General features: G+C 44.9%; 1 protein-coding gene and 1 long non-coding RNA gene across 4 annotated transcripts in view; one reads left to right on the top strand and one right to left on the bottom strand.

Moving 5' to 3' along the window:
• Positions 1 to 23,860, bottom strand: part of RGMB (repulsive guidance molecule BMP co-receptor b) — a 29,909-nt gene extending 6,049 nt beyond the window's left edge. The window contains exons 1-5 of one of the 3 annotated variants that reach the window (XM_027606462.2): positions 23,782 to 23,860; positions 23,388 to 23,629; positions 22,348 to 22,423; positions 18,880 to 19,145; positions 12,986 to 13,494 (exon numbers count right to left, since the gene is read on the bottom strand). In XM_027606462.2, the coding sequence (XP_027462263.1) occupies positions 12,986 to 13,494; positions 18,880 to 19,145; positions 22,348 to 22,352 (780 nt within the window). In that variant the 5' untranslated portion in view covers positions 22,353 to 22,423; positions 23,388 to 23,629; positions 23,782 to 23,860. Of the gene's footprint in view, positions 1 to 12,985; positions 13,495 to 18,345; positions 18,386 to 18,879; positions 19,146 to 19,969; positions 20,133 to 22,347; positions 22,424 to 23,387; positions 23,630 to 23,781 lie in introns of those variants that run through there. The other 2 variants (XM_027606464.2, XM_027606463.1) reach the window with 2 other exon arrangements.
• On the top strand, positions 19,983 to 22,149 carry LOC113929515. Its single transcript, XR_003522224.1, has 3 exons — positions 19,983 to 20,120; positions 21,218 to 21,302; positions 21,966 to 22,149. It is a non-coding gene; the product is annotated as an uncharacterized LOC113929515 (long non-coding RNA).
• Positions 23,861 to 24,986: the final 1,126 nt, after the last annotated feature.

Genomic DNA, 24,986 nt, shown 5'->3' with positions numbered 1-24,986 from the left:
GGGTGAAAATTCTCACGCAGAGCAAGTAAATGTACACAATTAGCCCTTGCATCAAAATACTGAGGGTGAGGATGAATCGATCTCAAACCACAGAGAGGGGTTTCCTGAGTGGTCCTCTGTAGTTTTGAGTATGTAGTGAAGAGGTATCTAGGGATACAATGTAGGTAGAGAAAACACTAGGCAACAGTTGTACCTGACTTAACATTCTGTAATGTTAATTTCATTCCTCATACAATTACAACTCAAGCTCTTAAAAAAAGGCATTCAGCCTCAGCCAGATAGGGCCAGAAATTCATTTTCAGAAAAACAAAATTTGTTCATTATTAAGTCTTAAAAAAATCAAAACTTAAAATTTTTGGCAATTCTAAATATTTTCTCTTTATGCTCTGATAGCAAAGGAGGATATTCAAAACTGTATTTTAATGCTTTCAAACTGATAATTTAAAAACACCAGCCATGCTGTTTACTTTCCCCTTCCATGAACTGATCCATATGCTGTAATAACTCAATTTGGCACATCTATTCTATGCCACACCATTTATTATTGATGGATGCCATTTCTGTGCATTTAAAACATCAATGCCTTTTGTTAAACCTTTCCCACCAAGTCCCTCTCAACCCCTACCTCAGACAAACTACTCTAGTTCTCCTCATTCATTTTTAATGTTTCACTCCCTGAGATCTTTACCACCCACAAGGTCTATTAGGAAGACAGAGCAGCTACAAATCAATCTTTCCACATGTGATAGAAGGATTTAAAGTTCACTGTGAAAAATAAAAGTTTAGACGCACCTGCCTCTCCTTTCCACCATGCAAAGAAAATGCATTAAAAAAGAAAATGAGGTAGCCAAGGAAGGAAAACCAAGGCACTGCTTTGCCAAGAGACAGATGCAGCTTCCCTAGGGCTCGACAGCTTTGCAAAGTGCTGGGCATAGGTTTTTCAAACAGCAGAATTCCCCGAAGGCTGTACGCTTAACTACTTGTGCTTCTTGTATTTTGGAAGAAACAATTATCAGGGTTCAGTCAGACTATTTGGCGCTGCATGTGCAGGACCTCCCCAGGGTCGATAGGAACCTGAGGATTCACCAGAATCCTCAAATTCCAGATCAAGGGACTCTTAGCTCTTGGATTAAAATGGGCCAACAAAAGCAAGCTGAAATAGTCACAGAAATTAGGTTGGAACAGAGAGAAACACAATTTTGATAGTACCTGGTTAAAATTCTGCTTGTGGTAAAGGAAGCTAAAATGAATTCTATTTCATATAATTAGGTGACATGTCTACTGCATCAGATCCTCTGGTGTGCTAGTAGGGTGCAGTTATAGGTTGGAAAAAAATAAGCACCTCTGGGAGGCTGAGAGAATACTGCTCATAGCCCCTTTTAGGTCAGTGGCATCCAGCCTCTACAGTAAGTCCCCAAGTGTGAGCAAAATCAACCACTCCAGTAAGGCTACATGCTTCAAAGGAAAAAAATTCACATGCTCTATCGCTAGGTCTAGAACATCTCGTCTTTACTTCTGATGGTCAATTTTCTCTCATATCAGGAATAAAATAAAGATGTCTACTTTTGCCACAGCAATCAGACAAGAAAAAGGAATCATTCCAAATTGGTAATGAATAGGTACAACTGTCACTATTTGCAGATGACACTGATACGACTTCACCAAAAACCCTATTAGAATAAATCAGTAAAGTTACAGGACACAAAATTAATATACAGAGATCTGTTGCCTTTTTATACACTAAGAAGCTATTAGAGAGTAATTAAGAAAACTATCCCATTTATAATAGCACCAAAATGAATAAAATACCTAGGAATACATTTAACCGACTAGGTGACACACCTCTACTCTGAAAACTATAAAACAATGATGAAAGAAATTTAAGACACAAATAAATAAATAGATGTACAAATACTGAAGATATACCATGCTCATGGCCTGGAAAAATACTGTTAAACTGTCCACACTACCCAAAGCAATCTACAAATTAAACGTAATCTCCATCAAAATACCAACAGCATTTTTCACGGAACTACAACAAATAATCCTAAAGTTTCTATGAAATCACCAAAGACCCTGGATAGCTAAAGCAATCTTAAGAAGAACAAAGCTGAAGGCATCACAATCCCTAATTTCAAGCTATAGTACAAAGGTGAAGTAATCAAAACAGTACAGTACTGGTACAAAAACAGACACACAGATAAATAGAACAGAATAGACAGCCCGGAAACTCACTCATGCTTATATGGTCCATTAATCTATGACAAAAAGAGAACAAGAACATACAATGGAGAAAAGAGTCTCTCCAATAAATGGTGTTGGGAAAAGTAGACCACTTTCTTACACAATATAAAATCAAAATGGATTAAAGACCTAAATGTGAGACTGGAAACCATAAAACTCTTAGAAGAAAACGTAGGCAAGAATCTCTTGAATATTGGACTTAACACTTTTCTCCATATGTCTCCTCAGGCAAGGAAAACAAAAGCAAAAATAAACTACTGGGCCTACATCAAACTAAAAAGGTTTTGCATAGTGAAGGAAACCAACAAACAAAAAGGCAATCTACTGAATGGGAGAAGATATTTGCAAATGATGTACCTGGTAATAGAATTATTTTCAAAATATATAAAAGACACCAAAATAAATCCAGTTTAAAAATGGGCAGAGGAAAGTTTTTAAAAATACAGATTCAAAGGGGGTACATGCACCCCGATGTTTACAGCAGCATATCAACAACAGCCAAACTATGGAACTAGCCCAAGTGTCCATCGACCAATGAATGGATAAAGACGATGTGCTATGTATGTATACATCGGATCATTACTAGGCCAACAAAAAGAATGAAATCTTGCCATCTGCAGCAATGTGGATGGAGCTGGAATGTGTTACGCTAAGCAAAATAAGTCAGTCAGAGGAAGACAAATATCCTATGATTTCACTCATACGTGGAATTTAAGAAAAATAGATGAATGTTTGGGAAGGGAGAGAAAAGAGAAGGGGGGAGGCAAACCCTAAGAGACTCTTAACAACAGAATGAGGGTTGAGGGAGGGATGGTGGGTGGGGGATGGGTTAAATGGGTGATGGGTATTAAGGGCACTTGTGATAAGCACTGGGTATTATATGTAAGTGATGAATCACTGAATTCTACTCCTTAAACCAATATTACACTCTATGTTAACTAACTAGAATTTAAATAAGAATTTGGAAGAAAAAAAAATGGGCAGAGGACCTGAATAGGCATTTTTCCAGAGAAGACCTACAGATGGCCAACAGACACGTGAAAAGAAGTTCAATTATCACTAATCATCTGGTAAATGCAAATGAAACCACAATGAGAGATTACCTCACACCAGTCAGAATGGCTAGTACCAAAAAGACAAGAAATAACAAGTACTGGTGAGGATGTGGAGAAAAGGAAACCCTGGTGCACTGTTGGTGGGAATGTGAACTGGTGCAGCCACTTTCTAGAGCCGCTGTGGAAAACAGCATAGAAGTTCCTCAAAAAATTAAAAATAGAAATAGCAAACCACCCAGTAATTCCAGTGCCGAGTCTTTACCCAAAGAAAATAAAAATTAATTTGAAGAGATACATGCATCCTGATGTTTATTGCAGCATTATTTACAATCAACAAAATATGGAAGCAACCTGTCTATTGGAAGTAGAATGGATAAAGATGCGCGCATGCGCACACACGCGCGCACGCACACACGGTGTTGCCATTTGCAAGAACATGGAGGGATGTAGGTGTTGGACTAAGGAAGTCAGAGAAAGAGATACCATATGATTTCACTTGTATGTGGAATCTAAACAAACGAACTCAAAATACAGAGACCAAACTGGGGGTTGGGGGCTGGGGGCCGGGGGGTGGGAGGATGGAGGAAAGGGATAAAGGGGATTGAGAGGTACAAACTTCCAGTTATAAAGTAACTCCTGGAGATGAAAAGTACAACAGAGGGGATATAGACAGGAAGGCTGTAATAACACTGTACAGTTACAGACTGTCTAACTGTGGTGAGCATTTTATAATGTATGGAATTGTTGAATCACTATGTTGTACACCTGAAACTAATGTAACATTGAAAGAGGATACCTGAATTGAAAAACAAAACAAAAACATACTTATATATACAGTATTTAGGGCAAAGGTTGCGATGGTTACTAACTGAAATGTAATTTTACAATTATGACATAACCTATACATCAAGTATTCACCTACAGGAAGGCTGAACTTCAGACCTAGAAAAGTGTATTTTGTTAGACGCTAACAGATAGTACATGTGTTAAAGGGGAGGGCAGCAGATGAAAAATCTTATCCTAGACTCCTCTTAGGCTGGAATGAGCCCTTAAGGGCCTGATACCTCCAAAAGAGGTCTCAAAGTAGGTTTCTCTACCCTCAGAATCTCTGCACAGAGCTCTGTTCTAGGAGCACTTCCAGGATTCCAGAGAGATGGAATGGATCAGCCTTATTTAGTCTTCAGTGTTGCCCCAGGTAATACATGCAGGAACAAGGGCTGCCTTGGCTGCTGGAGGGCTTCTTGGCAACAGACAGAGAAAGAAGAAACCAAAGCAGAGGCGAAGGACACCCACGGCTGAGGCTCCTAGGGTGGTCCAGAGCAGAAGCATGAAGCTCACTGGCTGGAAAGAAAATGCAAGAGTGAAAAGGAAGCAGGCCCAGGGACGATACATGAAAGAGGCACAAAAATGTCAACTTCCAAAGAGTAATTTCTGTAGACAGAAGACAAGAAAGGCTGGAAGTATAAATAGGCTCTGAGACAGTGAAACTTGCCAGCTTCCTTGTACAGACCAGAGCCATGCTGCGCTGGGCATGCGGAGGAAAGGCCTTGAGTCCTCGAGTCTTAGCCACTCAGAGGACTCAACACGGAACATGTCTGTTTGCTGTGTTCAGACTTCACATTGTAAGGAGGCCGGCACGTGTAGGGACTCATGATGCTTCTAGATGGGAAGTTGGGTATGTGTGGACAGTATTACAGGCCTCAGCTGCCACTGTGCTTCTGACCAGAGGCCAGAAGTATTTTGAAAGGTGAGAACCAGGGCTGGAGGCAGTAACTCTAGGGGCCAGAATCTGCCCTAGCAGGTCTTGCCTTCAGGGATCCCCTGGGGGAGGGGGCAGTGCCACAGATCCCGAGGCCCTAGGAGCAGGACCTCTGGTAAACAGCTCTAGGCCTTGGTTCAGCATAGCTGTTGCCCGAAGCAATGGGGATTAGGAAATCACAGCCTCCGATCACTTTAAATCACCTCTCAAAACTGAAAAAAGTAAAAGGGCTTGAGGGTCTTTACAGTACACTCACACCCTACCACTTCTAGGTTCAATTTCAAGTTCCCAGGGCTATTAAAAAAAAAAAAAAAAGCCCATTCAGGAAAGAGGAGGTTAGAGGCAATAACCCTCTATTTTAAGCCAGTTAACTGAAATGCTACAAAACAATATCCTCGGTCTTCATCTGCCTGAGGCAGCGAGAGAGGAAGACAGCAAGAGCACACAAGCACAGAGGGCGACACAGGGACGCACTCTCACACGCCTTTCGGTGTAGACGTTAAACACGGACGCCGTATATTTCAGGAGCCAATGCAGAGCAGAGGAGAATTGAGTGTTTAAATGCCGTCCTATCAATCTATCCACGGTACACAGACTGTGTTCTAACACTCAAACAACCCCACCAGAATTAGCCAAACATTCTTTTGGCTTCCACTCCTAAAATAACCAGCTAACTTGGACACAAAGAACTCCTCTCGCCACAGACCCAGTTTCGCCGAAAGCTCTTTGTACAAGCAACAGTGCCGTGTTTTCACAGTTCAAGTCTGCACCTTAGATGTGTGTTGCTATTCTTGTTAGTTATCACTTACAAGTTGAGCAGTTTAAAAAGTCCTTCCGTTACCCCACCCACGAGAACACAAAATTCAAAACAGTGGAAGAGCAAGTTCTACTGCAGTGCGAACAAATCCGACAGAATGGGGAAGGTAGATTGCGCATTGTTCACTACTGTAGGTCACTTTTTACGGGCCACATGCTGCGCTGGCAAAACTGTCTGGTTAGCATTAATTGAAGCCAACAGAAATGTACCAACCATCCAATGTTTCCTTCTCGCCCCTTCCTCTCAAAATGTTGACTCAAAGAAAATATAGCAGGGCAGAGAGAGACACTGGGAAATGTGACAGTAAAAGAAGTCGAAACGCTCAGCTGTGTATCAGACTGGGCCTGTGCCGCTGGTTTCAACCATGCAGGAGAGCATGGTTGAAACCAGCAGAGCATGCAGAGCATGACTCTGTTTTAAAGAGGCCCACCAGCAGGCAGGCGCAGCGATGGAAACTTGCCTGGCTTGGACAGGAGATGGGTTATTTTCATTTACAAATGCGGGATATTCTGAAAGTCTCCTCCTCCTCCTAAACCACAGCTGGGACAGAGGGAGTGGCACAGTGAAGGACGATTCAAAATACAGAACTTAGTAGATACACAGATATAAACTGTACATAATTTTAGATGGTTTCTACTAACATCTTTAAGTCTCTTCATTCTAGAGAATGAAGATGGTAAAAGACTCATTAGCCAGGGTATTTAAATGCACATGGACAACATGATGATGTAGCCTGTACAGAAAAGTACAGTATAGCAGCGTCTGGGTGGTTCCGCTGGTTAAGCATCTGCCTGAGGCTCGGCTCAGGTCATGGTCCCAGGGTCCCGGGATCCAGCTCCACGTTGGGCTCCTTGCTCAGTAGGGGGTGTGCTCTCTGCCCCCCAGCACCCTGCTCATGCACGCATGCTCAAATAATATAAATAAAACCTTAAAAAAAAAAAGTACATCATAAACAATAACCAAGGTAGGACCATTTATCTTACAAAATGATCTTTCATGCTTCGGGATATACCATATAGCTAATAATTTCTCCTCCATTTTCTGCCCCCCCCCCCCCCCCCCCATACTTGGAAATCCTTTTACCTCCACAGAAAATTTGCTGAACCTGTATGAAACAAAGTTAGGTAGTTCCTGAGCCTAAAACCTTATACCCAATACAAACAGGAGCTATGCAGGAAATGGAAAAGGTTAAAATAAGAACATTACCACCTGGATTTGGAGCTGACTTCTCTTCTAAAAACTTTTCTTTACTGTTTCAATATTGTTTCTACAATAAGTAAATTCAGGGAGGAGAAGGTCATTGATGACATGCTTTCATGCGTTTTAAAAATGAGACAGGACCCAGAAAAATGAATTTAAGAATTGGAGACTCTGACAGTCAAATTCTAGAAAGCTGTTGGTATTAAAGACCAACAACCTTTTAAAAGTGGCAGTCAGGTTCTAGACCCTGCTGGAAATAAGGAAATCTAGGTGTAAGCAAGGGTTCTAGACCCTATGGGAATAAGGAAATCCAGGTGTAAGTGAGGGGCCACTTTGACTGTGGTAGGTGGAAAGGGACACCATGCCAAATCCCAGGAGTAAAAACACTGACCTGTGACAGCGACCAGGGGGAGAGATATGCCCTGGGTACATCAGCCCCTCTCTCTGGCCCCTTCTTGACACCTGTGACAACAATGATCTGTGACAGGGACCAGGGGGAGAGATATGCCCTGGGTACATCAGCCCCTCTCTCTGGCCCCTTCTTGATACCTGTGACAACTTGCTAAGTAGAAACACCCAAACCAGCTTACAAATGTTCTAGAAACACCTAGAATCAGCCTACCAATGTTCTAGAAAGAAACCTCGAATGGCTAGTTTTACACACAAGCCCCACAATGCTCCACCGATTGCTGCAGGTTTGTTATGTGCTTAGATTGAGACGGAGACTGAAATCACCTCTGCATCTCCCTCACCGTCCCCCCACCCCGAAAGGAGGCCATGTGATGTGCAGCAGTGCTGTGTTAATCATACGTTTTTATCAGAGAAATGATTACACTGAAGAGGAAGCTACAACTGCAAACTTCCTCCCCATCTGTTCCCCAATATGCCTCAATCAGTCTTTTTTTTGGTAACCATTTTTGCAAAAAATGAGGACCAAGACAAGGAGCTATTATAAAGAGATGGCAAGAATATCCTGCATTAACAGGTAATCCCAAAAAAGAAAGAGCAATTTTAGCCTTTAAAAGTTAGTTACAATATATCTGCCAGAAAGTTTGTGATCTCTGGAAGGAAAGGGCTCTATATTCTTAAAGAAAATGTCACTGTCCCCTCCGTAACAATGCAACATGCAAGAACAGTGTCCATATATCCAAAATACAATCCTGCCGTCAAAGTACGAGGCATCTTCTTTAGTTGATAAAAATAAGAATGATCACCATTGTGTAGCTCAGACGATGTCCATAAAGATACTAAAAACATAATGGGGGACAAAAACTTGGCCACAAAGAAAATGCACGAGGCCTGGAGTCCAAAGAGGATGGTTTCTCCAACCTTGATCCACAGACTGCTTAAAATGACAGTGGAAAGCCTTTGAAACGCAGGCACGTCAGGCTTTGCTTTTGTCACCAACGGAGAAAGGGTCCAGAACACTGGTTTACCTGCCCATATACTGTATGGACTAACAGCTACATGCAAAGGGGCATCAGAAGAGAGGAGAGTGCCCAAGTCAGGCTCTAGGACCCCACAAGGGAGTACGATGTATCACGAGGAAACACCTTGGGTTACACAGTTTGAAGGAGACAGAAAGCAAGAATGAACCAAACAATCTAAAGTCTTCCTACATCTCTAGTTTCATCAACCAGCCCAAGTTTTCAGGCATTTCCCAGAAAGTAGCTGGAATCTGGATTTTAGGGATAATTATGGAGTTCAAAAAATAGTTAACTGCCGGGCCTGCCCTCTTCCCATGCTTTGGAGAGGCACTGGTGCTCCTGCCCATGGCATTACCAGGAGCTGGAAGCCCAGAGCCGTAGCAGGGGCGTGCAAGGCACGTCAGAGCGCTCACCCACCTGGCCTGCAGTCACCTGGCTTGGGCAAGACAAACAACACCCCTCTTTCCCAAACGCAAACCCTTTAAGGTAAACCACCTTTTCTCACTGAAGGAGGAAGCATGGAAAATTCTGTAGCCTACCTCTAAAGGAACCTGCTGTCAACCCCCATCTCCCCTCCTACTCCTAATTTGGTTTTCCTGAGACTGAAGGAGAGGATGACAAAGCTGGAGTGATGCAAAAGGACACGAGTCCGTTAAAACAGAGAGAAAACTAAACCAAAGGTAGCCAAAGTACTTGTAAAAAAATAAGTTTAAAAAGTATTCCCATTGTTTAGGTGTACAATAAATGCATTTCTGAAATTTTTTGGAAAGGAATCACTTTAAATATGTATCCGAGAGACTGGCAATCTTAATACAGGCTGCTAGGAATATATCTGTAAAGAATCTTCCCAGAAAATTCACTCCAAAATCACTTTCTGTAATCATGGCATATAAGTCCACTTAAACAGAAATACACAGATACACAGAGTGAAGTTAAGAGGAGATGAAGGGGCTGGCAAACAGAATGTGCAGGAGGTGGTACAGAAGACAATGATCTGCACGGGTGATCTAGCCTATTTACCTGAGGCCCAAGGGAGCTAGGCACACATGTCCTCTTTGGAACCTAAATAGTTTCCTCCTCCCCCCAAAACAAAACCTGCCTCTCTTTCCTATTTAGCCAACTCTGCCAGTTCTAAGCTTGTCCCTCTCATCTCTTTTCTCTAGGCCCTGCAGGCCTGAAGCCGCCGCTCACAACCAAAGGTGGGGAAGATGGCCCAGAGCTGGTGTGGATCTCATCCGAGACATGGAGGTGTGCCAGAAAGCCCCGCAGCCCCTGGGGTGGAAATAAAAAGCTAGCCCTGGCCTCCCCTTTAGGAATACACCTACCTGGCGAAGTAGCAACCGCACAAGACTCCTCTGGAGAGAGGAAGCCAAACAGGCCCCTGGGGGGCCTAACAGCACGAGTGGCCTTGAGGAAGCACACCTGTATGCCCTGTGACCAACTGGAAAACCACACCAAGTTCCCCAGGGAAGGGGGGACAGAAAGCAGATGGGCGGGAGCTAAGGCCACATTGCTGAGTGCTGCAGGTCTAGCTGCCCTGAACTCACTGCTTGCTATGTGGACAAAGGAAAAGGCTTAGCTAAGAAATGGCCCCTTGAATACAGAGGACTTCACTTTCTTTCATTCCGTTTAGATTCCCCCCCCCCCTTTGGTCTTTTTGTGGTGAGAGAAAGGTACTCAGGGGCACCTAGGGATCACAAAGAGGACCTTGAAGATGGCTTGCTCAAGAACCCACGTTCCCAGGACTGAGGAACTGTCTTAAGGACCTCACTGGGCCTAACAACCGGGACCAGTGATTTAGTTCAGTGCTAAAGGTAGTGAAATGAATGAGTGCTTACAGACAATTTTAGCAGCACAGTTGGCCAACCTCTACCATAGCACCGGTCAGCTTTTCAATCTAGTGACACTGAGCACATGGGTCATTAAAAATGCTTGACCCCAAGGATGATATGGTATCTGCCGAGTGCAGTGCTAAGTTACCAAGTAGCTGGCCTATGTATGTGTTTGAGGGCTCAGTCAAGCAGAGGCTCATACAAAAAAAAAAACCTTCTGAAAGATTTTTTTAAAAAGTATTGCAGTAGACATAAAAAAAAAAAAATCAGATCTTTTGGGAACTTATTTCATATGTACTTTTGCCTCAGAGCATTTTTATCACCGTCATTTTTTCATTGCTTAGAATTTTTAAAAGGTTTCATTTTGGCCCTGGGTAGGTAAAAGGAAATTACGCTACAAAATTTTAGGCCTTTAGTTGTGTTTCACCGGCATAGGTCATACCAGCACTGAGATAGGTCTTCAGCAGTAACCTTCCAGATGCTTTTGGGACCTTTGCAGAGAGTTGCAGAAACAAAAACAAAAACAAAAACAAAAAAACCAAAAAAAAAAAACAAAAGGACAAAAACCTCACAACTACCAGAGGTCCTGAAGCCACAGAGTCATCTGTTCCTGAACAGCGTGGTCACCAGGTGTGGGAACTACTTTCCAAAAGTGCACTTCAAGACGAGTATTCTCACTGTCTGCTGGAATTTAAGTCAGAGGACAACTTGCCTCCCACATCCGTTTTGCAAAGGTGAAACTTTTGATCCTTATCTAACCTGCAGGGGAGGGGGGAAACAAAGCTGTACTTCTCACTCATTTGCTAAAAACAAAGAACGATGATAGACCTGATCACAACTGAAATGGACTGACCTAAAGTACTTCAGTGTCAATTGTTCCATTCATATAATATCGATACTTAAAAGGTAACTGGATGTCCCCAAATAATTCCACCATGATCAGTAAAAAGTACAGAATTTTGAAAGGCTGATTAACAAGCAGAAGTGACACATGACTAGATGGAAGGCATGGAAAATTAAATTTAGGGCTTGTGAAAAGAACCAATACTTTCCCATGCACAAAGCACCTGCTAATCTCCAAAGTACTGCTGACGGTCATCCAAGCCCTCAGTTATCTACACCGTCAATTACGACTTTCTCCATTCCCAGTGGAACTGCCTTCTTGAATTTTCAGTCTCACATTTTCCTGAAGACTATTCCCAGGTTTTATGCCCTAGGACGCTGCAGCAATGATGGATTTTTGGCCATGGTTTGTCTTGTAACTTCATAATTGGGTAACTTTCTACCATAACTTACAGCCAACACATATTTTAATATACAAATAGGAAAAATTATTTAAATACTTATAAAAACCAGAGGAGGGAAGGCTTGAGATGTAGGATTTGGAAAGGCAAGCCTGGGGTTTTATTGGGAGTTGAAGTGTAAACATTTTTGAGTTCCCCTAAGATGTCTGGACTAATGTAATAGACTTCTTTGTTCAGAGCAATGACTTCTAATCTTAGATTTGTGACACCCCCGGGTGTCTCCAGATATCTCCGGAGGTGCTGTAAAATTACCTCCTCAAAATGCCAAGTAAAATAATTTAAATTCGCTTAAAAAATAGGCCACACATGTTTAGAGGCAAGGGAGGGTGTCTTGGAATCAAAAGAACAGTCATAAATATTACACAAGCTTGATCCTTTTCAATTACATTTTAGTCTACAGCAACTGATGAATAAAGGAAATGGAGCAAGATGACAGTCTGTGTGATTTTTGTGATTAGGGGAGACTGGGAAGGAGCTAGTTACTTGGGACAGTCTTTTTTCTGACCTCTACATTTACTTACTGATGCCTGAATTAGCACTCACTGGCAAATGGGAACCTCGTTCCTAGCCCTTCACCCACTTGCACTGACATTGGTGCCTCAAAGTTGGTTTAAATGCTATTAAGTATGTGTTTCTTTAAAACAAACAAACAAGAAAACAGACAGGGGCAGCTAGGCAGGGTAAGCTGAAGTTAATTTTGTCAGTTTTCCGCTCAGCGTCTTCATTCAGTTGTTATCCTCAGATTACATACATCACTGCTCTACAATATCCAATTCTAAAATTGCTTAGTCACAACAAGGTTAAGAACGAAAACACAATTGTGGGTTTGCAACTAGGAAGCTGGCTTATGGCCATTATATTTTACTACAGTTTCCAAATTTCCAATAAATTATGTTTCCTGATGGGCTATTGCCCCAGGTTTCAGAACTTTCTTTACTCTGAACACTCGAGTTATCCGAAAAATCGGAATATCGATTTAGAAATCAAAGTGACAAGAGTCACCCTCAAAAAAGACATCACAGATAAAAAAAAAAAATACATAAGTATACATTTTTCCATTAAACAGGCCTGTCTTTTCATAAAAACCTCAGCTTGTGTTTTTAATTTTCATATCACTGCTTAAACTTAGACCCACATTTTACATAAGCCCTAGGATTCCAGTGAGAAATTCTTTACTAAATAATTTTCGTTTACTCCTCCATTCACCCTGTTAATTGCTTGTCAAGAACAAGAAAAAGTTCCTTTTAAACTAGGTCTTTTGTATCATACTTCAAAAATCGTCTGAAGAAAAAAAACTGTCTGAAGAATCAAAACAGTTCTAAGTCAGAAGGAAAAAAGTATACTTGCCTTATTTGTAGCGGTAGCACTGGATCCAGGGACCACAGGCACATTCGTCACTTGAACTGAAAGATAATTATTATCTATGAGTGGCCAGGCTCCTTCCACTTTGCACGTCTGAAAGTGATCCTTGAAAGTTCTAAGGTGAGGATCTCCGAACAAGCCACAGAAAAGGTAACTAGGAGGGTTCAGATCCCCTCCCCTGTGTTCTCTGGCTCCTGCGTGGCTGTGATAGTTACAAGGGTCATGGGTCACTTCAGGGTTGGTAGAAGATGTGGGTCCATCCTTAGAACAGTTCCTCTGGCTCATGAGGTCACTGATACCCAGCACAGCAGAATGGTACACCAGGTTACCACGGCAGGCTTTTGAAGTCCGCTGGGTGCAGCCAGCATAGGCGCGCAGAGCCTTGCAAAACTCCGAGTCAAAACCGTCAACGGCAGAGTTCAGGTGTGAAGTCAGAGACACAAAGTCCGTGGTACATTTCTGGATTCGACACTGGGCTGGCTGTTGGCAGTCACCTATGAGAAAGAAGATAAGACCCAACATTTCTGAATGCTTCATAACTGCCTGAGGTACCATGAGAAAATGACATTTTCCTTTGGGAACTGTTTGTTCGATTTCATATCCTCCTATTTTAAGAAGGCCTTCAGAAATAGGATTGCATTGTGCTTCTGTGTCTCTCACAAATTAAGCCACTGGGAGAAAAACTGCACGCAATTAGTTACCTTAAAACTTGAAATCAAGAGCTGCTGTGAGTGCACATGAGTCTAGCCCAGTATTCTTATGTTAAAATTACAAGGGAATGGCTAAATGGAGTATCTTATCAACTTTGCTATTGTTTACATTCTAAGAAAGATTCCTTTGCTCCAACTCCAAGGCCAAGCCAAAGATGTGAACTTTGTTTTGATTTTGAAAAGGGCATTAAGTCATTTGCTTTGGAAAGCAGGGGGTCTAAGCAGAAAACCACGATTAAGGTTCCACACCTTAGGTAGGGACTCCTAAATTACAGCATGATTAGTTAAAACACCTTTACGTGATTCTAGTACAGCTAAAGGATAATAAGAAAAAATCCAGGTACTAAGTTATTCTGCATTTCTCTAGGGGTGTTTATTAACAAACTGTATATAAACTGACAATCTCCTGGATGCTACAAAATGTAACTGTTCTCTTAAAAAAATAAAGTGACTCATTTATTTGATCAAGCTGTGTCATTACTTCTCCCTTAATATCCATCACCACTGGATCCCAGATCCCAAGCAGCCCATCAGGAAAGGTACAATGAATCAAAAAAGGACAACCAAATTGAAATCATGCTACACGGACAGATGATTCCACCGACTGTTTTATCAGAAAGAGAACCAGGGAACTACAACACACAGAATTCTTGAGTATACACAAATGACTTTTTTCCTTAAGTCGACAGTTCAGATACACCTAATGATTTAAGCAAAGCTAAAATGAATAATAAAAATAATAAACTATTACCGCCCCACTTTTTAAAGTCAATTTTCAAATGATGTTTTGTCACTAGCTTCTCATATAAAAAAATTAAGGGGTGCCTGGGTGGCTCAGTTGGTTGAGCACCCAACTCTTGATTTGGGCTCAGGTCACGATCTCATCATTTTGGGATTGAGCCCCGTGCTGGGCTCAGTGTGGAGTCTGCTAGTCCCTCTTCCTCTGCTCCTCCTGCACACACACCCCCCCCCCCCCGCCAGCCCCCGCGTGTGCACACTCTCTCTCAAATACAAAAATAAAATCTTTTTTTTTTTTAAATTAGAAACCTCTCAAAGCATAAAAAAGATGCAAGAATGGCCAATACTAGGTCAGTTGTGTGCACCAATCAGTTTTATATTCTGGTCCATAAAGTGGGAATGCTAGAATTACTGAAAAGGAAAATACTTTTCCTAATCATCCACCTCAAGTTTTATAGAAACTTACTTTAACACGTACTTTGTGTTATTTAAACATTCTTTTTAGGTCTCTACACTGGAGAAAGTTTCAATACTTTCAAGTCTTAAGATTCCTCAGCTGAGAAATGAGGAGGTTGTTTTTGTGATCTTTTCCAGGCATAAAAGATTTTATCATTCCTATTCTAGGTGAGGGGAAAAAATAATCAGAGTATTATTAAATATATAATTATTTTAAGATGTGGACATAGACTTCAAAATAATATCAAGATTTAGGACTCCATCTGAAGAAGACTTAAAACTAACCCTAATATCACTTTAGAAAAATACTTTAATCTTTTCAGTATTAAAGTGCTTTTAAACCTTAATGGAATAACCCGTAATCTCTGTTTCTGGCTTGAGTTCAGCAGAAAAGACTGGGGGATGACCACCTCTCAAGCCACCTCCCCCACTATTTTTACATTTCAAAGACCAAGAAGAGAAAAATGTAGTCTAGATTGGGTACTCTAACCTGGGGGGAGGAATACATACACATACACACACACACACACACACACACACACACACACACACTCTCTCTCTCTCTCTCTCTCTCTCTCTCTCTCAACTTTTTGGGGCTATGGACTTACAGCTATCATTAAATCACACTTAAAAAAAAATAACCACAAAAACACTTCATGTGTTTGGCCTATCTCATGTTGGCTCATTCTAGAGTTGACAAAAGCAGCTCCTATGTTTACAGAATTCCTCTCTCCAAAGTAGATCAAGTCATTTTCAGCTGTTTGACTCAAAAAACCAAAAGCCAACCAACAACCTCAAAGGCATTAAAGCCATTTTACAGATGGGAAAAATCAAGACAAAAGGCTATTAAAGGCCTTGTGGCTGGATTATAAATAGCTAGAACGAAGCCCAGGATAAAGTGCCTTTCTTCAAATCTCCTTTTCCTTCCTCAGGTCACATCTCTAAATTCCTGATTCTCACAACAATAGCTGATAGCTTAAAAGAAGACTTAACTATTGTATCAATTATTTTTTTCTTTTTAAATGAAATTCACAGCAAGCAGAAAGCAAGGAAATGAAAACTGGACCAAGATCAGTCAGTAATGAACAGCTCCTACACTACAAATAAATGACAGCACAAGAACTTTCCGCTAAACCTGCAATGCCTATTTGTTCTTTTTATGGTCTATAAAATCTATCCGAGCATACATTTACTTATAATTATTTTAAATAGTCATAAAATATCCAAAGTAAGAAAAGCATGAGATGCAGATGAAACTAACTGTTCAGAAGAGAATCAGAATATAGATTCCCACCTCCTTTTTCCTTCCCTGCCCCCCCCCCCCCTTTTCCTAGCAGGCAGGTGCTGATTCTTTTGATAAATGTCACATCAAAAAGAACTCCTTGGGTTCTTTTGTGTGGGATGAGGTTTCTAACAGCCTTTTCAAAGACAGATGATGGGAAAAGAGGATGGCTAACTAGAGAGTGCATCTGGGTCAGCAGTTTCAGCCCCATCACAGGCTCCTGTATAATGACTAATTTGCAGCATACAGAATACACCCAGAAATATCCAGGCTTCATGAATTTGTAATGACAGTGCACACTTTGCCTGTTACAGGCGGTAAAGTAAGCTTCCTGTCAAGATGCCAAGACAATGTAGAGCAGAAACAATCTCAAGGATGTAGCCAACAAAGCCATGAAGAGTATGAGTAAGCAAGTAACTCCCATATTGCATCTCCATTCAGGAATTGTAGAGGTTTGCTTGGGGCGGGGGGGGGGGGGGGGGGGGGAGTATGAAAGGACTTTTTTATTTCCTAGGGCAGAAAACAAAATCTGCAGTTACAGTTGTCTCCATTTTTCAAGTCAGATGATCTACGACTGGTGTGATAGTGTTTTCATGCCAGTTAATGAAAGTGCTAAAGGATCTGTGGGTCTACAGCCTTCGTTAATGATTCAAAGACCTCACCATTCAAGACCATTTCCTTGATGCCAGGACTGCACGTGTGAATTTGCAGCACAATCACCAGTTTATAATAAAAGAAATGAGATATGCTGAGGCTGAATAAAGTGAAATGCAGGGCCATATGGGGTGCTGAGGCAAATTATATTGATCCAGGCATAAAACATATGGTAGCCCATCTGCAAAGAGCACTACGCTAGGCTCTCTGAAGAGAAACAATCCTTGCATTTCATTGCAACACTCATCAAAGAAATCTTTCAAAAGGAGCCCGTTTTTTTCTGTAACCAAATTAATCGTTCCACCCCAACAAGTTGTTCACAGATATCACTCACCATGGAAACTCTAGGTAGAATCCAATGGTGACTTTAGTGAAGACACAGGAAGATATGGAGAAGAGTTTCACATCCCAAGGTCTTGAAATAAGGCACCTTACATTAAACATTAAAACAACTTTTTCATAACTGGCCAGAAAAGAAATCTTCAAGGACCACATTCCAATCTTGCCTTAGTACCCTCTGACAACGAAGGGAAACAATATCCAAGCCGTCATGAGGTACACACAGTCCTACCTAATACTTCAATTTCCATTTCAAGAAACATAACACTTTGACATCATGAAGACCAATTCTTCACACAAAACACTCCTGAATATATCTTTTGACACATCATTAAAAATTTCCATGTGACCATAAGCAGGTTGCCATTACTTCCTAAGATTCTAAGGTCATTTAAAGCCTTCATCACTGTAAAACTTAATGTTACACCCTATGTTTCCCCAAGTGAGTGTTAAAACGCAGCTGTTCCATCACAAAGCAAAGTTACGAAAAGTAAATTAAGTCTCCTCAAATGCCACATTTTCCCCCCATTACTTAAAAACCTCCCAGATTTTTAGCAAGGCTGGTATGACTTAATAAATAAATACCACTCCACGCAGGAGGGTGGCATTACAGTTCAGGATTCTCCGCATCAGAGAGCGCTGAGACTGCTGTCATAAAATACAGGACAAAAAAAGGTCTCTAAGAAAAATTTACCTAATGCTCTAGTTGTTCTCAAATAAGAGGTTCTCTTTCAATCTGGCATTAAATAAATTCTTTAGACAAACTCCTAGACGTGGTATTTATTAGACCATCCTAGATAGTCCCCCCTCCCCGCGCTTTGAGATGCAACTGACATAGATCATTGTGTTAATGCAACTTATTTCACAAGAAAAATAAGTATCACCTGCTAGAAGCCTCATTTGCAGGCCGACTTTTGCTAAGAACAGATAACTCACTCCTGCTTCCATAGAGGAAGCGACGGCCTCCAGAAAGCCTCGTGAGATCTGTCAACCCCTCCTGGAACCCGAAAACACGCGGCGAGCCACAAAGCACCGGTTTCTCCAAAGAGGGTGACAAGCTGAATTAAAAGCAGCTTTCGCTAATACGAAAGAAATCCCTGTTTAAAGACGTTTAAGTTACTTCGAGATTAACCCCCAGGTTTTCAAATTCCGGTGAAAATCTTTACCTCTGAGGCGATTTCTTCCCCTCATCGCCACCCCCAACCCCCAGAGAAGCAGCACAAGGCTCCTTGTCTGCCCTCGAAGGGGGCGGCGGCGGCGGAAACCTGATCCCAGCCTGACTTTCAGTAAACACCAATGCAGTGAGCAATAAAGCACCCGGAACATTTGTCTCGGGGGCGCAGCCCCCGTCGCCCCCGCCCTCTAAATCTTTGATAAGCGGCTGCTGGGAAGGAGATTTATCAACGGTCCCAGCCGAAGGCGGGGAAACTGGAGTGCTGGAGGGGGGGGAAGGGACAGAGAGGGAGGGGAAGAGGCCTCTCCACTGCGCCCTGGGCGCGCCGCGCGACTTGCGGGTGTGTTCCTGCCGCTGCGCCGCGAGCCCGGCAAAGGTGCAGGTCTGGAGCCCGTGAGGCCTCTCCTGTCTCACCACGCCACGCCACGCCGCCCTGCTGCCCCAGCGTGTGCTTTCGGGACCGGGGGTGTTTGGGAACAAAGCACTCGGCCCTGGGGCTGGCTCCCCTCGCGCGCGCGCCTCATACCTGCGTGGAGCAGCCCGAGGCTGAGCAGCAGCAGCAGCAGCAACGCCAGGGGCGGCGGGCAGAGTTGGGGGCGGCGGCGCTGCTCAGCCCCGGCGGCAGCAGCGGAGGCGGCGGCAGCGGCGCAGGAAGGTGCTGCTCTCAAGCCCATGCCCGTCCATGCAGGTCTCGTGAGCTCCGGCGAGGGCGGCGGCGCGGGCGCCGTGTCGGGCTCGTGGCTGTAGCTGCGGCATGGACCGTGGGACGCACCTCGCTTCCTCTTCTTCCTCCTTCAGGCACGCGTCGGATACGGGCCGCCGCCACCGCCGCAGCGAAAAGCGCGCCGCGGGCGGAGCGAAGCGGCGGCGGCGGCGGCGGCAACGGGGCGCAGTGGCATCGCGGCGGCCGGAGGCGGCGGGCGGGGCAGAGGGGGCGGGAGAAAAGACACAAAGACGGTGAGCTTAGTGCCGAGCCCGGCCCCAAAAGCGCGGGCGCCCCGGTCCCGGCCAGCGTGGGCTCAGCGGGCGTGGACCCACTGGAGGCGCGCCCAGGCAAAGCAGGCAGCAGCCGGCAGCCCGGATATCTCTGTGCGGCGGCCCCGCGGTCAATCAATCTCAGCCCCGCACTGCCGCTCCGCCCTCCCTGCGTGCGCCAATCCACGTCGTCCCCACCCCCGGCCGAGCCCCTCCCTCCCACTCCATTGGCCGTAAACGCGGGTCCTCTGGGCCCAGCCCGCCACTCGCAGGCCCAAAGTGCCCGCCCCCCACACCTCCTCCCGCCCTCAGCTTGCTCATTGTAATTCGAGTTCCGCGTCCGCCGGCTGTGAGTCCTGTCCGCCGTGCCCGGGCCCAGCCTCCCTCCTGCTCCTTCCTCTTCTCTCCCTTTCACCCCTTTCCGCGATCTGTTTCCTCGTGCCCTACAGAAACTGGCAACGGCAACTCTCTCTTGCCGGCGTTACAAAAGAACCGGCTTTCTTCTCCTTTAATTAATGTGGATTGGGTTCAACTTCCCCCTAAGGTTTTTTGGGTGTGTGTGTGTGTGTGTGTTTTAAATCACCCCCACTCTGTCCCTCCCGCTCCAGCTCCGGCTAATGAGAGGAAGTGGGCGCTTTTACCGAACGCCGTGCGGCAGGTCCCTTCGCAGCCAATCACATCTGCGGAACCGCGTTCCGAGCCTTTTCCGGACGTTTGGTAAAGCTAGCACCCAGCGGCGTTGGAAGTCCGAATGTGACCTGCGGTCCGGAACAGATCGGATGGGCTGGGAAGGTACCCACCAGCTCCCGGCGGAATTCGCTGGCAGCTGTGCGAGGCTCTGGCGTTATTGTTCCTCTGACATTTCCCTTCCTGAAAGCAGCGGGGAGGAGTCTGAGAGTGGGCGAACTTCAACGTGTTCGGTTACAATGTAATTAGATTAATGAGGATAGTGAGTTTTTAAAGCAGTGTAGAGTAATTATGCCATCATTTCTTGTTGCTCGGTGGCTTTTCCACAAAATTTCGTAGTCTATTAGTATATTGATTCAATGGCAGGTCACTTTCTACTTTTGTCACTTGGATGGATCCAAAGATGAGGGGAAAAAAACCCAATTGTGTGCCAGAACAGAGGTTGCCAAGTGTTGTTATAGGAAAGCATGCTGTGAGGTTGATGATAGGTTCCAATTTGTTATCAGTAGGTGTGAAGTGGTATCTAATCTCAAGAATGGCTTCAAAGGCTAGGAGCTACTTCGACTGCCCTTGCCTTTGCCATTCCTCCAAGGGGCTCAGGGCTGCCGTTTTAAATTCACTTATAGCCAAATTGCAGTTTGCATCTGTACCCGTTCACTACTCATAATCTCTAATTAGTAATTTCGTATCAACCGCGGACACGTTAATATTCCACACGTTACAATGTGCTAATCAATGGACTAGGATAATTGAGGGCAAACCTTCGATCACTCCAGCTTACTCATTAAGACACATTATGAACTGTACAAACCAACTAGGTCCCTAATGAAGGATGCCTATTTTTACTGTAACTTTTCATTACTTACCTATTACATACTATGATGACTCAAGTGGTAAACACACCTTTCCCTGCCCAAGATATAATCCAAACCTTGTGTATATCCATAATATGCTTAATAATAGCTTCAGAGTTGCCTGGAGAAAGGACTTTTTGCAGGCGGAGTTATCTGATACGATTTGTAGATAGTACTGTCGAATAAATACTATGAGACCAAAAATTTACTGTCTTGAAATGACTACATAAATCAATGAACTAAAGTTAGTGAAATACTGGTAAACATCTTTTAAAAGTAACCAAATCTGAGTCAAAGTATTTTGCTGAAAAGACTAACAGTAAGATGTTTCTTTTTCCTTAACCCAAGATTTAATTCGACCCCTATGAAAGAAGCATGCCACTTTATTGATCATACTTCAAACACATAACCGAAAGTTAAGGATCAAATTCAGGTTAGTTGGGGTCTTTTAGCTGTCATTACTTTCTCTGATTTATCCCCCTGCCACTTCTCCCCCACCTCTGTGTCCTGTTTCTTAAACACACAGTGCTCTAAATTATTTTATCAATAGAGGGCGTCCTTGAGTCGCTGCAAATTCTGGTATCGAAATGCAACTGTTCTTTTAGAGGGAAAACTTCATTTTTTTCTAAGGTGCTTTATTGCTCATCTGTTGTAAAATTTGACAAGCTCAAGATTTATAAGGCTAACAATTCATTTTTTATTACCACATAAGTGTTCAGCCGGCTAGAGTAAAATGTTAAGTTTCACAATTAAACCGCAAGGTGGTTCCTGTTTTCAAGTCTTTAGGTCAGTTGACAGACTCACAGGGTAAATTCGGACTGTTAGCAAGATCCCGAGTGGGCTTGGAAAGCAAGAGCTTGGTGAATGGTCGCTTATAGCGCATCCATTCCTCCAGCTCCAATGCTGCAAGTTAAGGAGGATTTTAAGATTCTATAAAGAAAAATCTAGGGATTTCCCCCCATAAAATCAATGACTTATAAAAGTTTTACATCTTAATCTGAAAAAAAAAAAATCATGAAGTGACAGCTTGCACAGCTCACGAACCCACCCTATTTCTTGCCACTTGTACTCTTTCTCTCTTCATCTTTGTTTTCAGGAAGGAAAGATGAGACCAGAACAGCACAATTAGAGGACACGGCAAAGCATCCCATGGTATGAACGTGCAAGTGAATAGAATTAAAACACATGCCAGCAACATGAACGGATTCTAAATAAGAGTTAGAGGTTTCTTTTCCCGAACGTATACGTGCGGTCTTAACCATTCCCCTGTTGATTTATCTCCATTTCCAGAAATCTAACACGAGGGTCTCACCTAGGACAGAGGAGCTAGGAAGCAGACCGCGGTAGGGATTTGTGCAACCCATTCTAGAGTAAGGGCCCCCCTCGCTGCTCCCCGGTCCAGGGTGTCCACAAAGCGGGGGCTGAAATAGCCCGGAGTTCGACAGCCCAGCAGCAAGCAGCTAGTGGATTGTACTTACATCATTCTTAACCCTTCCGATCCTGGAAGGGGCTTGACGGGATCAGGGGGCCCCCGAGTTCTGGAGCACGCAGGACCTGGGTGTGAGAGAAGACCCCAGAGCCTGGCGTGAGCGCTGCGCCCCCGGGAGGAGGGGTTCCGGGGCGTGAGTGGGTCTCATCACCCGAGCGTACACAGCCGGCCCCCACGATCCCTGCGGGCTCTGCAGCGGATCACACCGCTCAAAGCGGCAGGTGCAAAAAGCATTTGGGAGCCGCTTGCCAGCGCGCGGAGGTAATGCGCTTCCTGTCCATTTATCTCAGGAAACCAGCACAGCCTTCTCTTCCAAACAAAATTAACCTCTCATTAGCCAGCCACTCACTCCCGAGAAGGCCTTAAAAGCTTTACCAGTTCGCTAATGTATTTAGACTTTTCTTCCAGGCCAAGCAGCCCCGGTGGTGACTGTCATCAGCCCTGGGGGTTCCTCTGGGTTCCCCTGGGAGCCAACCGCTTACCGCCGCCCCTCCCCTAGCCTCAAGTCTGGGAAACTCTGACCAATTTGGATCCCAGTTTGGGGTACTCTGCAGACCCGATATGCCTGAAGGGACTTCACGCCACAAGTAGCCAAAACAAGTTCCCACTAGTTTCAAGAGCTCCCCTCATATCAAATACTCAGCTCTCCTACCCTCAAGAAACGGGGAAGGGTACCCTAGAGGTACTTCTGTGGCCAGCTGTCCCTGAGTCATAGGCTCTGACTGTCCTTTACAGCGCCAGCCCTGTACGCAACGGGTGCGGGAAGCAATGATCAGGGGTATGGGGAGTAGTGGAAGCTAGGATCTAGCCATTCCAGGAGTGGAGAATCAAACGTGGTTCTAGGGCTGCTAGAGTGGCCTTTTGGAGCCTTGGGGTTTTCTCACCCTGGCCCCCCGCCGCCGTGAGGCTGGCAGATTTATACCACACAGGTGGACCAAGACCTAAACAAAATAGTCCGGGCCTCTGCCTGCCGCTCGCCCCCCAGGTCCCCCTGGCCCACCGCAAACTTCGACAAAATAAACAACTCACCACAGGCATTCCCTTGTCTGCAGCGCGACGCTTGCCAGCTGGGAAAATAAGCCGCAAGCCACGCGGCGGGGGCGCAGAGGGAGGGCAGCGCGGCGCCCGCCTCTCTCCCCCAGGTGGGGGCAGCGATACCCGGGGGCAGGACGGAGGCTCCGCCTCGGGGGCCGCTTTCTCGCCTCCCTGACTGGTGAGTGAGCGCCGGGCGAGGGGCTGCGCCCTTCCAGCCAGCGCGATCTCTCGGCCACCTAGGGAAGGGGGCGGGGAGGCAAATCCTTCAATTCCCTCCCGCTTTCTCGAAGTGTCTTTCTCTCGCGTCAGGTCTCAAAGAAGGCCAAACCTAGGGGCCTTCTCCCCACCCCGCCAGCGCCACACCGCCCCCTGTCGGCACTACCCGGACCTTCCCAGCGCCGCCGAGGAGTGGCTGGTAGCGGCGCCCCAGAATCCCAGCCTCCAGGTCCCGGCTCAGCTCTCTCCATTCTCACCGCCTCCTCACCCCCAAGTCCCGCACAAAGACGCCTTTCATGCGCCAGCGCCACCCTCCGCGCCGCTCTCCACCCCGCGGTGTTGCCTTTGCCCACTCGTGGCACCAACCAGCGGTCTTGGGGCAGGCCGGCAGCGGACACGTCCAGGCTGTTCCCACTCCGCGCCTCGGCACGGGCACGGATGCAGTACCCCGCCCCCCTTTCCACGATTTTCACCAACTGTGCAGCAGCAGCAGCCACAAAATGCACCCCTTCTACAGAAATGATCTGTGAGGGTCTTCCGAGTGTGTATAAATGGTGGGTGTTTGTGGCGGGGCCGGGGGCGGGGGTTGGCCTAAGTGGCGGGCATGGTCTCCGGACTTTCGCTGAAATAAGGAGTCCAGCGATCTTTCCTGTCCACCCAAGGTGCCAATGTGGATGTTTACAGCTTACAAAAGCCCAGGATAACGATTTGCGAATTGTGAGGGGGGGTGGGGGGAGAATTGAAAAAGACGTCTAAGACTCAGGTGAGGAAATGTGTTGTAAAGAACAGGCCCACGAAATGTTCGTGGAACGACAGCCACTTGAATCAGAGTGGAAGGTGAGGAGAGCAAGAGGGAAGGGATTCACTTTCTTCCCCTAGGCTGATCTTCCAAAGTTGAAAGTAAGCCTCATAGGTATTCAGCGGGAGCTGTTTTGTGCGTTCAATGCCTGGGACGAGCAGGGTGCTTTATTTTTTATTTTATTTTATTTTTTTGTCCAGGGAAAGGTTCCAGCATCTTGACTTAGGTATTCCACTTTTTTTTTTTTTTTTTTGCCTCCTTAGAAATATCTTTGACCCTCTCCAGCTTTTCTCCTATTCTGTCCCCATTCTTCCTTATAATTTCCTGATCTAACGCTAGAGGCAGCATAGGGCAGCGTAAGGAGGACAAAAGTGGCAATCAGGAGAGGCCGATCTTGACCTGACTTTCTGAGTGCGACTCTTGGGCAACTGATTTAATGTCTTTGAACCTAGGGGACACTATCAAGAAAGAGTGTGTTAGGGGCAGTGGTCTGGTTTCTTCTGGTTCTGAAATTAGGTGACAAGGGAAGCCTCCTCACACCTTCTATAGATTCCCTTTTAAGGTGTTTTCTCACTTTG

The sequence above is a fragment of the Zalophus californianus genome, chromosome 5 (genome assembly GCF_009762305.2).
Source record: "Zalophus californianus isolate mZalCal1 chromosome 5, mZalCal1.pri.v2, whole genome shotgun sequence".
Classification (NCBI taxonomy): domain Eukaryota; kingdom Metazoa; phylum Chordata; class Mammalia; order Carnivora; family Otariidae; genus Zalophus; species Zalophus californianus.
The sequence above is the reverse complement of the archived record's forward strand: the minus strand, read 5'-3'. Positions and strand labels throughout refer to the sequence as shown.